The 12,448-nt window shown below is 58.1% G+C and overlaps 1 protein-coding gene and 1 non-coding gene across 2 annotated transcripts in view; both read left to right on the top strand.

The window, feature by feature from the left end:
- Positions 1–3,558, top strand: part of LOC149522921 (butyrophilin subfamily 1 member A1-like) — a 38,918-nt gene extending 35,360 nt beyond the window's left edge. The window contains exon 7 of the mRNA XM_089771151.1: positions 2,871–3,558. Coding sequence (XP_089627277.1) covers positions 2,871–3,415 — 545 coding nt within the window. The 3' untranslated portion in view covers positions 3,416–3,558. The remainder of the gene's footprint in view (positions 1–2,870) is intronic.
- An 8,386-nt stretch (positions 3,559–11,944) lies between these two features.
- On the top strand, positions 11,945–12,017 carry TRNAF-GAA (transfer RNA phenylalanine (anticodon GAA)). Its single transcript has one exon. It is a non-coding gene; the product is annotated as a tRNA-Phe (tRNA).
- The last annotated feature ends 431 nt before the right edge of the window (positions 12,018–12,448 follow it).

Below are 12,448 nucleotides of genomic sequence, written 5' to 3'. Positions count from 1 at the left end.
CGGTGCTGAGGGTCCCTCCCCCAGGCAGGCCCAGCCCAGCTCTGCTGCTGCCCGTCACTCAGACACTAAAAGGGCCCCAACATTTCCTGACCCCACATGGCATCTCAGTGGTTTGTGCCCAGCCCCAGGCAGAACGGATCCCGGGCAGCCCAGCTCTGTGGGCCAGGCCCCAGGCAGGGCAGGCGTGTCCCTGGCAATACAGGTTGGGCCTGGCATCATCCCAATCCGGCTCCTCATGAGCTGTCCCAGGGGAGGGGCTCCCTCAGACCCTGTTTACACACTAAGGCTACGTCTAGACTGGCCACAAATTCCGGAAAAGGGATGCAAATCAGGTAAGTCAGCATAGGGAAATCCACGGGGGATTTAAATATCCCCCGCGGATTTAAATAAACATGTCCACCGCTTTTTTTCCGGCTTGGGGAAAAGCCGGAAAAAAAGCGTCTAGACTGGCACGATCCTCCGGAATAAAGCCCTTTTCCGGAGGATCTCTTATTCCTACCTGAGTATAAGAGATCCTCCGGAAAAGGCTTTATTCCAGAGGATCGCGCCAGTCTAGATGCTTTTTTTCCGGCTTTTCCCCAAGCCGGAAAAAAAGCGGCGGACATGTTTATTTAAATCCACGGGGGATATTTAAATCCCCCGCGGATTTCCCTATGCTGACTTACCTGATTTGCATCCCTTTTCCGGAATTTGTGGCCAGTCTAGACGTAGCCGAGTGGTTCAGCCAGGGCAGCCGCATCAGCCCCATTGACACCGGCACAGACAGCAGCCGGGAGAGCTTGTCCGGGCCCTGCTGTCACACCTGCCCTGTGTTCTCAGGGGAGAGTCAGGAGCTGCCCAGTGGACCAGCAGAGCGTTCACATGGCCACAACCCGTGTGTCTCCTGGGTGCGCCTCAGTGCACGTCATAAAATGTATTCTGCACACGGCTAGGAACAACTGGAGGGAGCACTGGTGTACACCCCCCCAGAGGTCCTAGGGAAATCCCGGCTGGAACCTGCCCCTCCCTTCACCCCCCTCCCTCTGTCCTCATGGTACCTGTTTCTCTTGACGCCATTACCCCCTTCTGCTCCTCTCGTCTGCCCCTCCCCTTCCCTCTCCCAGCATCAGCCTGTCCCCTCCCCCCAGCCCCGCCCCACTGACACCTTCACATCCCTCCCACTCCTCCTTCCCATTCCCTTCACTGTCTCCCCCTTGACCCCCGTTAGCCCTAGTGCCTGCCCCTCCCCTGCCCCATTGCTGCCATCCCACCTGCTTACCTCTGCCCCCTGCCTTTAATCCCTCCCCAAGTGCCTCTCTAGCCCCCTGGCACCCACCCTTCCCACCCACTGCGAATAAAACCTTCTCTCCCCCCATCTGCCCTGGTGCCTTCCCCATTCCTGTCCCCTGGCATTTGTCTCTCCCCCACTCTGCCCCTTCTTGCTGCCCCTTTCTCCTCCTGCCCTGCCCCCTCCCCTCAGCACAAGCCCCTTTCCTTTCCCCCACCCCCACCCTGGTACCTGCCCCCTGCCCTCACATTTCCTCCACCTTCCCCTTAGTTCTCCCTGCCCCTCTCCCTCTGCCCCCCTGACCCTGCATCCCTCATCCCCCTCCAGCCCCTGGTACAAGCCCCTCTGGTCACTGCTCCTCTGCCTCCCTGAGGCCCCTCTCTGCCTTCACCTCCGTCAAAATCACAGAACTGGCAGGGACCTCGAGAGCCATCGAGTCCAGTCCCCGGCCCTCACGGCAGGGCCAAGCACCATCCAGACCATCCCTGACAGGTGTCTGTCCAACCCGCTCTTCAATAGCCCCAGGGATGGAGACTCCACAACCCCCCCCCCCCCCCAGGCAACTTATTCCAGTGTCTCACCACCCGGTCAGGCAGGAAGTTTTTCCTAATGTCCAACCTCAACCTCCCTTGCTGCAGTTTGAGCCCATTGCTGCTTGTCCTGCCCTCAGAGGCCAAGGAGAACAATTTGTCTCCCTCCTCCTTGTGACACCCTTTCAGGTACCTGAAAACCGCTCTCATGTCCCCTCTCAGTCTGCTCCTTTCCAAACCAAACAAGCCCAATTCCTTCAGCCTCCCCTCCTAGCTCATGTTCTCTCGACCTTTCATCGTTCTTGTTGCTCTTCTCTGGACCTTCTCCAATTTCTCCTCCTCTCTCCTGAAATGTGGGGCCCAGAACTGGACACAAGACTCCAGCTGAGGCCTGATCAGCGCAGGGCAGGGCGGAAGGACGACTCCTCGTGTCTCACTCACAGCGCTCCTGGGAATCTGCCTCCCTGGGGCCTGCTCTTCCCTTTGCCCCTCGGCCTGCCGGGCGTCTCCTCCCTGGGCCCCCCTTTGGGTCCTGTGGTGTAGGCCCCACCCCATCTCTGCCCCCTGGTGCCCACATCTCCTCCCCACTCTGCCTCCCTAGGGCCTGCCCTTCCCCTCACCCCTCTGTCTGTGCCCCTCTGCTCCCTTCCTCCCCCTCTGCCCCCTGGTGTCCACCCCTCCCTCTCTGCCCTCCTTGCATCTGCCCCTCCACCCAGCCCCCCAGGGGACTGCCCCTTCCCTCACCCCTCTGTCCCCTTGTGCCTGCTCCTCTTGCCCCACATTGGCCCTATGGTGGCTCCCTCTGCTCCACCCCTCCCCCTCTGCCCCATCATCTGCCCCTCCCCCTTCCTCTCCCAGCATTACCCTGCCCCTCCCCCACTGTCAGCTTGCCGCCCCTCCCCCGCTCCTCCTGCCCTTTTCCTGCTCTGTGTCTCCTCACGGGCAGAGGGGCCTGACTCCCCTCAGGTAATAAGCCCCCCCCCGCACAGCGATTAACGGGGGGGCAGGTTAATTTCCCGCTGGCCCCAGGGACCCGCCCCTGCCCCCGGCCCTGACTCTGTGACTCTCCCCAGTGGACGTGACGCTGGATCCAGACACGGCAAATCGCTACCTCGTCCTGTCTGAGGATCGGAAACGTGTGAGAGACGGAGACACGCGCCAGGATCTGCCCGACAACCCCCAGAGATTTGAGAAAGATCCCATTGTCCTGGGCACCGAGGGGTTCGCGGGCGGGAGGCGTTACTGGGAGGTGGAGGTGGGAGACAAGCCTGAGTGGGAACTGGGGGTTTGCAGGGAATCTGTGAGCAGGAAGGGGTGGGTCACACTCACACCTGAGGGTGGATACTGGGTCGTGGTGCTGAGGTACAGGGGATACGAGGCCCTCACCTCCCCCCCAACCCCCCTCCCCGTGAGCGCCAGGCCCAGCCGGGTGGGGGTTTTTCTGGACTACGAGGCGGGCGAGGTCTCGTTTTACAATGTGACTGACAGGTCCCATCTCTTCACCTTCACTGGCACCTTCTCCGGGACGCTCCGCCCCTATTTCTACACTGGTTATGATGCGGCTCCCCTGACCATCTGCCCGGTGCCGGCCCAGGCGGGGGGGAATCCCTGCCCCTGACAGTGACCCCGCGGCACCGACTGGCCCCTCCCAGCGCTGCGGCTCTTCCCCCAGGGCAGGGCCGGTTACTGCAGGTACCTGGATGTTTTGTGCCAACCGGTCGCTGCCCCTTTCCCTTTGCAACTGGAGCCTCCAGTGGGAAACCGGACACCTGGCAGCCCAGCCCAAGCCGGGTGAATGGGACCCCCTGGTTGGAAAGGGCCCAGGCTGCCTTTCCCCCCCACCCCGGGTTTGCTCCACCCCAGCACAGGGTGATGCTGGTACGAAACACGGCCAGACAGTAGGTGAGGTTTGCTGCTCTCACCTTCCCTCGTCTCCTGCCCCAGGGGGAGCAGATGGTGGGGGAGGGAGAAGGGGACTTTCACACCTGTCAGAGTTTTCTAACACTGTGACATCTCAATGTCAAATATGAAAGAAAAAGAAGTCTTCTAATTTAAAAACTGTTGTTGTTGTAACCAGGTGGCGGCCCAACAACTTTTCCTTTATGTTTCAACAGCTTTTTATTAAAAATCTATTTTTAGAAATGGAATGATTGACCTTTATTCTTCCCTCACGTCAATATGGACATTTGTATACATCCTTTGCAATTTTCAACTTTCTACCATATATCGTTGGTAATCAAGATATGACCCCTCCCTGCCTGCTCCTGCATCAGTTAACACCGCTCTGCCCCATAATGTAAGAACTAGGAGTCACCAAATGAAATTAATAAGTAGCAGGTTTAAAACAAACCAAAGGAAGTTTTTCTTCATGCAGCACAGTCAACATGTGGAACTCCTCGCCGGAGGATGTTGTGAAGACCAGGATTTTAACATGGTTCAAGAAAGAGCTTAATAGATTCTTGGAGGTTAGACCCAGGAATGACTATTAGCCAGGATGGGCAGGGAGGGTGTCTTGGCCTCTGTTTGTTTGAGGCTGGGAATGGGCCACAGGGGGTGGGTCACTTGGGGATTCCCTGTTCTGTTCATTCCCTCTGGGGCACCCAAATTGGCCACTGTGGGCAGACAGGACACTGGGCTGGAGGGGCCTTTGGCCTAACCCTTGTTGCCATTCTGATGTTCTGTAGAGCAGTTAATCATAGAAATGCAGGGGAGGGCGACAGGTTTATTGCAGAGCAGGGACGTGCTCTCCTTGGTGAGGAAATGCTGCTGCCTGGTACCTGAGCCCTGCAGGAGGGACCGTCTCAGCTGTGCCTCATTGGCACTGATGGCCCAGCTCTCTCCTCCCTGAGCTGTGTTCGCTCCCAGCCTGCTGGCAGCTGTGAGAGCCCTGGGGCATGCTGGGGGGGCCTGGCCCACTCCAGCAGGGATCAGAGAGCCCAGGGGCCATGCACACACGTTGCAGCACCACCCGCCCAGGGTCCGCGCTCTCCGGGGTCTCTTACTGCCCAGAGCCCGGCACCCAGGGCACTTCACAAACACCAGCGGGGGGCCTGTGAGGGTCACCACCTTAGAGAGGAAAAAAAATCTGACTGCTCCAGGCACCTGCCTGCCCCCCGCCCCCCCGGGCTCTGTGTTTGCATCCCACACGGGCTCCTGTTCCTAGGGCTGCCTCAGGCCCCATCCTTGCCCCCACTTCCCTTCCACCCTCCACTGCCCTGCCCCCTCCTAGGGAGCCCTGGGGGAGGGGCTGGGCTGGGGAAGTGGAGGCCTGTCCCTTCCTTCTGTCTGTCCTTACACTCCACCCTCTCAATCTCCCTGGCACCTGCCCTTTTTCCTCCCCTCCCCACACCTCCTGGTGCCTCCCCCCCTTCCCTCACTGCCTTCTCAAGGCCTGCCCCCTGCCTCCTTCTCTGTGCCCACCTCCTCACTGCCCTCTGCCTCAGTTCTCCTCATGCCTGTCTGTGCCCCCACATGTGACTTACCCCCCCACCTTCCTTATGCCCCCCCTTTAATTCCTTCTGCCCCGGCGACCACTGCTCCCTCTCCTCCCCCTCCCTTTTGTCTGCCCCTGGCACTTGCCTCTTCTCCCACCCCTTGTGCCCTCTAGCCCCCGGCATCCACCCCTTCCCTTGTCCTCCCACCCCCTGATGCCCAGCCCCCCTCAGCCCAATTTGTCCCTTGTGCCTGTCCAATCCCTCACCCCACCACTGTCCTGCTGGCATTTCTCTCTCCCCCGCTCTGAGCCCCCCGCCACCAGCCACTCCCTTCCCCTTCCTTCTCTTGCCCTGGGTCCCACCTAGGCCTCAGCATGAGCCCTTCCCTCGCCCCCTGCCTCTGCCTGCCCCTTCCCTCACTCCCTCCCCCTGCCACCTTCCCCTTAGTTCTGCCCCTCCCCTCTCCTCTGCCTCCCTGTCACCTGCACCCTCCCCCTCCCCAAACCACTGGTGCCAGCTCCTTTGCGCTCCCCTCCCCTGCCCCCTGGGCCCATTTCTCCCAGCTACCTGCCCAATGCAAGTCTCCCCTCTTGGCCCCCTTTCGGCCCCCTGATGTTTGCCCCTTCCCGTCCCCCCTCCTCTAGCCCACTGGTGCCCTCTCCTCCCCTCTGGGCCCTGCCCCTCCACTCACCTTTCCTCTGCCTCCCTTATGCCCTCCCTTCTCCACACCCAACTGTCTGCCCCCTCCTGTGCTCCCCTGTTCCCTTGTCTCCACTCTGCCCCCTGGCGCCTGCCCCTCTGCTCTCCGCCCTGCTTGCCTCTGACCCCATCCTTCCCTAGGGACTGCTCCTTGCCTTGCCCATCTCTGTTCTCCTGGCACCCAACCCTCATGCCCCTCCCCCCTTGATAATCACCCTCCCCTTTCTGCCCTTTTGCCCCCTGGGGTCTGCCCCCCATCCCCCTCTCACCTCTCTCTTCCCCCTTGTCACCTGCCCCCTCTCCCACCCCCTCCTTGCCCCTGGTGCCACGTGAGGCCTGGAGAATGTGGGCAGGTGAGGAGAACGTGAGTCAGGAAATGTCATTTCCCCTTCACCGCACACAGGAGCCAGGGGCACCCAGTGATGTGACCAGGCAGCGAGACTGACCCTCCCACCCGGCAGCGTTTCCTCATGCAGCGCAGTCGGCCGGCGGGGCTCTGCTGGGGGTGGGGTGAAGGCCAAAGTGACAGCATGGTCAGAAAGGGCAAGATCCGTTCACGGAGGGTCGCTCCGTCAGTGGCTCTGAGCCAGGACGGGCAGGGATGCGCCAGCCTGATCTGAGTGTCCCCGACCTCTGTGCGCCGGACGCTGGGAGTGGGTCACAGGTTGGATAGTGGGGGAGGTCAGGGTTGGAGATGAGGAAAAACAATTTCCCTAGGTGGGTAGGGAAGCGCTGGGCTGGGTTCCCTAGGGAGAGGATGGAATCTCCATCCCTAGAGGTGTTTCAGTCCCACCTGGACCAAGCCCTGGCTGGGATGATTGAGTTGGGTGGGTCCTGCTTTGGGCCGGGGGCTGGACACGATGCCTCCTGAGGTCTCTTCCCACCCTAGGATTCTATAATTCTATGATCACTAGACGATTCCCTCCTCTGCTCATTCCCTCTGGCTGCTCCAGGCGCTGCAGTGGCAGGAGGCAGGACACTGGGCAGAGGGACCAGGGGTCTGGCCCAATATGGCTGATTTTGCATAAATATTAGTTATAATAATAACAACACAGTTGTAAAAACTGTAGAAACCATTTCATATTTAGCTAGAAGCCATCTTGTATAACAGAAACCATTTCAGGTTTTTGCTTTTGCACGTAGACCAGAGTGAACTTTCTATCACCCCATGTGCCAGGCCAAGACAGATGTGCTATTGGAATGTGTTCATTGGGCAGTTTCAAGGGAAGCCTTACTCCCTGCTACCTGCCTCCATCTTCTGCTGCTAAGGCTTTGCTTTTCCTAGTTTAATTGATGATTTCTGTAATTGGATGCCCCAAAGTCAGACTGTTTGGTTAATGGTATAAAGATACTAAGATCGATTGTATTAGCAGCCTCGCTGGGCCCAGCTCTGCTGGGATCACGTTTGGCTCACTTTGCTTTTATTGTCCAATCAAACCATCTGTTTAGCCACGTAAACTGAGTGAGGTTTTTGCTTCAACACAGTTAAAACAGAAACTCCCCCAGATACTGGCCTGTCATGCTGGTGATGTTGTCACACAACGACCTTGGGAAATGATGGATTTTCAAAGTCTTGGTCTCCTAGGAAACATGTGTTTGTATCCGGTTCCCAGGCACAAAGCAGGGCGCTGGAGTGAAGTCTTTGAAACACAGTCCCAGACCCGTGTTCTGGCAGCTGCTGTTTGCTGTGCAGCCATTCCTTCTACTGCTCCATCCCCAAGGACCTGGCACCAGCAACTTCTGCTGCCCCTTCCCCGGTGCCCTCGGCCTGTCCCTCCAGGTCCCACCAGCTCTGGGCAAAGGCAGCTCCGAGTGGGGAACCTCACAGCTAGTGCAGGCCGGGCTGCCTCCCCCCCTCCCCCCCACACACACCCTGTCCCCAGCAGGGCTCAGCCCTGAGAGCTCCGTGACTGCAGCTCCAGCCGTCACTGACCCAAGCCAAAGGCTCCGTCTGGCCCAGGCAGCTCTGACTCTGCACGGGAGAGAGGGGCCAGCAAACGGGGTCTGTGGGGCTAGCAAACCCCTGGGCCACCCACCCTCTCTTCACCAGCACCTGGCAGCCCCACCCCTCCTCCCCAGTGCAGGGCATGTCACGGGAGAGGTGCCGGACTCCAGCACGTTTATTACTTTCCCAGCTGACGGGCAGAGCCCAGATAGGCTGGAGGTCCTGGGGCTGGGAATCGCCGGGCCCAGAGGTTCCAGAGGGCACCACGTGCAGTTGTATCTTAAAAAACCTCAAAAACCAACAAGTGTTCCTATAGCGCCTGAGAGACCAACAACAAATGTATTGTTAGTCTGTGGAGCTGCAGGACTTTGTGAGCCGAGAGGTGCCGGGGCTGGGAATGGACACAGATTCGGTGCTGAGGGTCCCCTCCCCCAGGCAGGCCCAGCCCAGCTCTGCTGCTGCCCGTCACTCAGACACTAAAAGGGTCCCGGCATTTCCTGACCCCACATGGCACCTCAGTGGTTTGTGCCCAGTCCCAGGCAGAACGGATCCCCGGGCAGCCCAGCTCTGTGGGCCGGGCCCCAGGCAGGGCAGGCGTGTCCCTGGCAATACAAGCTAGGCCTGGCGCCTTCCCCACCCGGCTCCGCACGAGCTGTCGGGAGTGGGGGTGCTCCCTCAGACCCTGCTGACAAACTAGTGGGTCAGCTAGAGGAGCCCCACCAGCACCACCATAGACACCAGCCATGAAAGCTCATCCAGGCCCTGCTGTCTCACCCGCCCTGCGCGCTCAGAGGAGATTCAGGAGCCTCCCAGCGGATCAGCAGAGCGTTCACATGGCCACAGCCTGTGTGTCTCCTGGGCGCACCGCAGTGCACGTCATAAAATGTATTCCACACATGGATAGAGACAGTTGGAGGGAGCACTGGTGTACACCTCCCCCCCGGGGGTCCTAGGGAAATCCTGGCTGGAATCTGCCCCTCCCTTCACCCCCCTCTGTCCTCATGGTACCTGCTCCTCTTGCTCCCCCCCGCAATAATCCCCTTCTTCCGCTCCCGCTACCTCTCCCAGCATCAGTCTGTCCCATCTTTCCCACACCCACTGTCGTCTTCCCTCCCCTCCCTTGCATCTCCTGCTTTTCCCCCTAATTGTCTGCCCTTGGCCCCTGTTAGCTCCGGTGCCTGCCCCTCCCCCTGCCCCATTGCTGCCAGCCCATCTGCTCCTCCTCTGCCCCCTGCCTTTAACCTCTCCCCTGGTACCTCTCTAGCCCCCTGGAACCCACCCTTCCCTCACCTCCCCACCCACTGAGGATCAAATCTTCCCTCCCCCTCATCTGCTCTGGTGCCTTCCCCATCCCTGTCCCCCAGTATATGTCTCCCTCCCCCACCCCTAGGTGCTTCCCCTTTCTCCTCCTGCCCCACCCTTCTCCCTGCAGCACAAGCCCCTTTCCTTTTCCCACCCTCACCCCAGCTGCCTTCCCCCTCCCCTCACACTCCTTCCACCTTCCCCTTAGTTCTCCCCTGCCCCTTCCCTCTGCCTCCCTCATCCTGCACTGCACACCCCCACTAGTCTCTGGTACGAGCCCCTCTGGTCACCTCTCTGCCTTCACTTCCATCAGAACCACAGAACTGGCAGGGACCTCAAGAGTCATCGAGTCCAGTCCCCGGCCCTCACAGCAGGGCCAAGCACCATCCAGACCATCCCTGACAGATGTGTGTCCAACCCGCTCTTCAATATCTCCAGGGATGGAGATTCCACAACCCTCCTAGGCAACTTATTCCAGTGTCTCACCACCCGGACAGGTGGGAAGTTTTTCCTCATGTCCAGCCTCAACCTCCCTTGCTGCAGTTTAAGCCCCTTGCTGCTTGTCCTGTCCTCAGAGGCCAAGGAGAACAATTTCCCCCCTTCCTCCTTGTGACGCCCTTTTGGGTACGTCTAGACTACAGGCTTCTGTCGACAGAAGTTTTGTCGACAGATACTGTCGACAAAACTTCTGTTGACAAAGAGCGTCTACACTACATTGAGTTCTGTCGACAAAGCAAACTGCTTTGTCGACATGGCAGTGTAGACGCAAAGGACAGTTTACATGCAATAACACCTTCTGTCGACAGAAACTCTGTCGATAGAAGGTGTTATGCCTCGTAAAATGAGGTTTACCAGCGTCGACAAAACTGCTGAGTTCTGTCGACGTTATGTCGACAGAACTCAGTGGTAGTGTGGACGCTGGTATAGTTTTGTCGACAAAAGTCCACTTTTGTCGACAAAACTAGGTAGTCTAGACACACCCTAAGACATGGATTAGATTTTGCTTCCCAGTGGTCCCGCGTCCCTCCTTTATCTCTGCGGTTACAGCCCCTGCTCTCTCCCATTTCTGGCCCGTCCCCCAGGTGTCCATGTGATTCACTTACCTCTGGGCTTTGGGCACCTGCCCCCATCAAATCTAGTTTAAAGCCTCCTCACTAGGTTAGCCAGTCTGCACCCAAATACTCTTCTCTTCCTCAAAAGGTGAACCCCAGCCCTGCTGAGCAGCCCTCCCTGCAACGGCATCCCATGGGCAAGGAAGCCAAAGTCCCCTCCCCACAGAGCTGTAGCTGTCTGTGCCCAGGGGTCAGACACCGCCTGGGCTCAATGGCTGGAGGGAAGTGGGGAACGGCTGCACTTTGGGAGTCAAAAGTGTTATCTGGAAACATAAAGAGCCATTTTAAAGCAACTTTGGAGGAGGGCACCATGGCTTAGCTGGCTAAAGCACCTTCCTCATAAACAGGAGATCCTGGGTTCAAGTCCCAGTGGTGCCTTGTTGTAACCTTTGCTCACATTTACTTATGACCTTCTGGGACGCAGAAGAGGCCTCCTCTGGTCACCCATGGAACTGCTGGTTCAGGAAAAGGCTGATTTGAGAGGGGTATTGGGAAGAAGGAAACCACAAGCCTGGAGCCCCTGCAGAAGCTACTGGCAAGGCAGGGCTCTGACTGCAAATTCCTGGGAAAGGAGAGCCAGCACCACACGCCCTTGTGATTCCCTCAGGGGGTCAGGTCAGGTCCTAGAGAGCCTGAGGGAGCAACCACTGCAGCTCCTGCAGCCGTAGAGAGTCAGGGTACGTGGGCATCAGGTGCTTCTCACTTGTTTCCTTCTTCCCAACACTCCTCCCCACTCAGCCTTTTCCTGAACCAGCAGTTCCATGGGTGGCCAGGAGAGACCTCTTCTGCGTCCCAGAAGGGCATAAGTAAATGTGAGCAAAGGCTACAATAAGGCATCACTGGGAGTTGAACCCAAGATCTCCTGTTTATAAGGCAGGTGCTTTAGCCAGCTAAGCCATGGTGCCCTCCTTGAAAAGGATTTTGAAACTGTTCTACTTTATGGTGCCAGACACCCCCTTCCCATTCCAAAGTGCAGCCGTTCCCCATTCCCCTCCAGCTCTTGCCATGACTCAAGGCCTGCGCAGCCCAAGACATTTGATCCAAAACAGAACTGGATCATTTAATGCAGAGAAGGTCAATCAATGGCATTGAACCAGGATGGACAGGGCAGGTGTCCCTAGCTGGTGTATTCTAGAAACTGGGAATGGGCAACAGGAGGGATCACTTAACAATTGTCTGTTCTGAGGATTCCCACTGGGCAATTAAATTGGCTGCTGTTGTGAGACAGGATCCTGGGCTAGTTGGACAACTGGCATGGCCCAGTCTGGCTGTTCTGATGTTCTGTTTGGTTTCTGTTCTTGTCCCCTCTGGCCAATGGAAAATGGAGCCTCCTCCTGAAGGGGACAGAAAGTGGCCTGTGAAAGGCTAGTGTAGATAAGGAGAGCCCCCTGTTCCTGTGTCCCTGATGGTCTAGTGGTTAGAATTCAGCACTTTCACTGTTGAGGCCTGGGTTTGATTCCCAGTCAGTGAAACCACCCTCATCTGTATTAATGAAATCTGCCAAGTCTTTGCCCTTTTCCATCATAGGGAGGGCCTGTGGGTTGAGGGAAGGGAGGGGCTGGGGTGCCAGAGGCAGGCTCTGACTGGGAGACACTCCCAGCAGCCAAGCACAGAGAATTACAGGCCACACAGGCCAGAAAGCTCTGCATCCTGCAGCAGAAGTAGCTCAGTGGGGAGAGTGTTAGACTGAAGATCTAAAGGTCCCTGGTTCAATCCCAGGCTTTGGCATGCTCCAATAGGGGCTACTTGCTGCAAGTTAATGGTTTTGCTTAGAGCTGTTCTCACAACCTGCACTGCAGGAGAAAAGGGGAGATGAGCTGCATCCTGGGGCTCTTCCTGCTTTCCCCTGGCCCTGGGTCTCTATCCTGCCACAGGGCAGGTACAAGGGCTACAGTTGGGGGGAATCAGGTGACCACAAAAAACACTCCCTGTTGGCAGTGCTGGAACATGGCATCACATGAGCATGTTGCTAACACCCATGTCTCCCCCCCTCAGGACCACTAGAGATGTCAGGCAGCTCTGTCCTTGCACCCTGGGGCTGTCTGTCTGGGCCATGCACTCACACACACTGGCCCCTCCCTTTCTAGGGCAGGGCTCCTGTTGTTCCTTCCTTTACTCAGCCTGGGAGTTGGGCTTATCCCCAAGCAGCGGGGGCTGTG

Source organism: Pelodiscus sinensis, chromosome 19 (genome assembly GCF_052426305.1).
Source record: "Pelodiscus sinensis isolate ZL-2025 chromosome 19, ASM5242630v1, whole genome shotgun sequence".
Lineage (NCBI taxonomy): Eukaryota > Metazoa > Chordata > Testudines > Trionychidae > Pelodiscus > Pelodiscus sinensis.
Note: the sequence above shows the minus strand (reverse complement) of the source record. Positions and strands in the feature narration are given on the sequence as shown.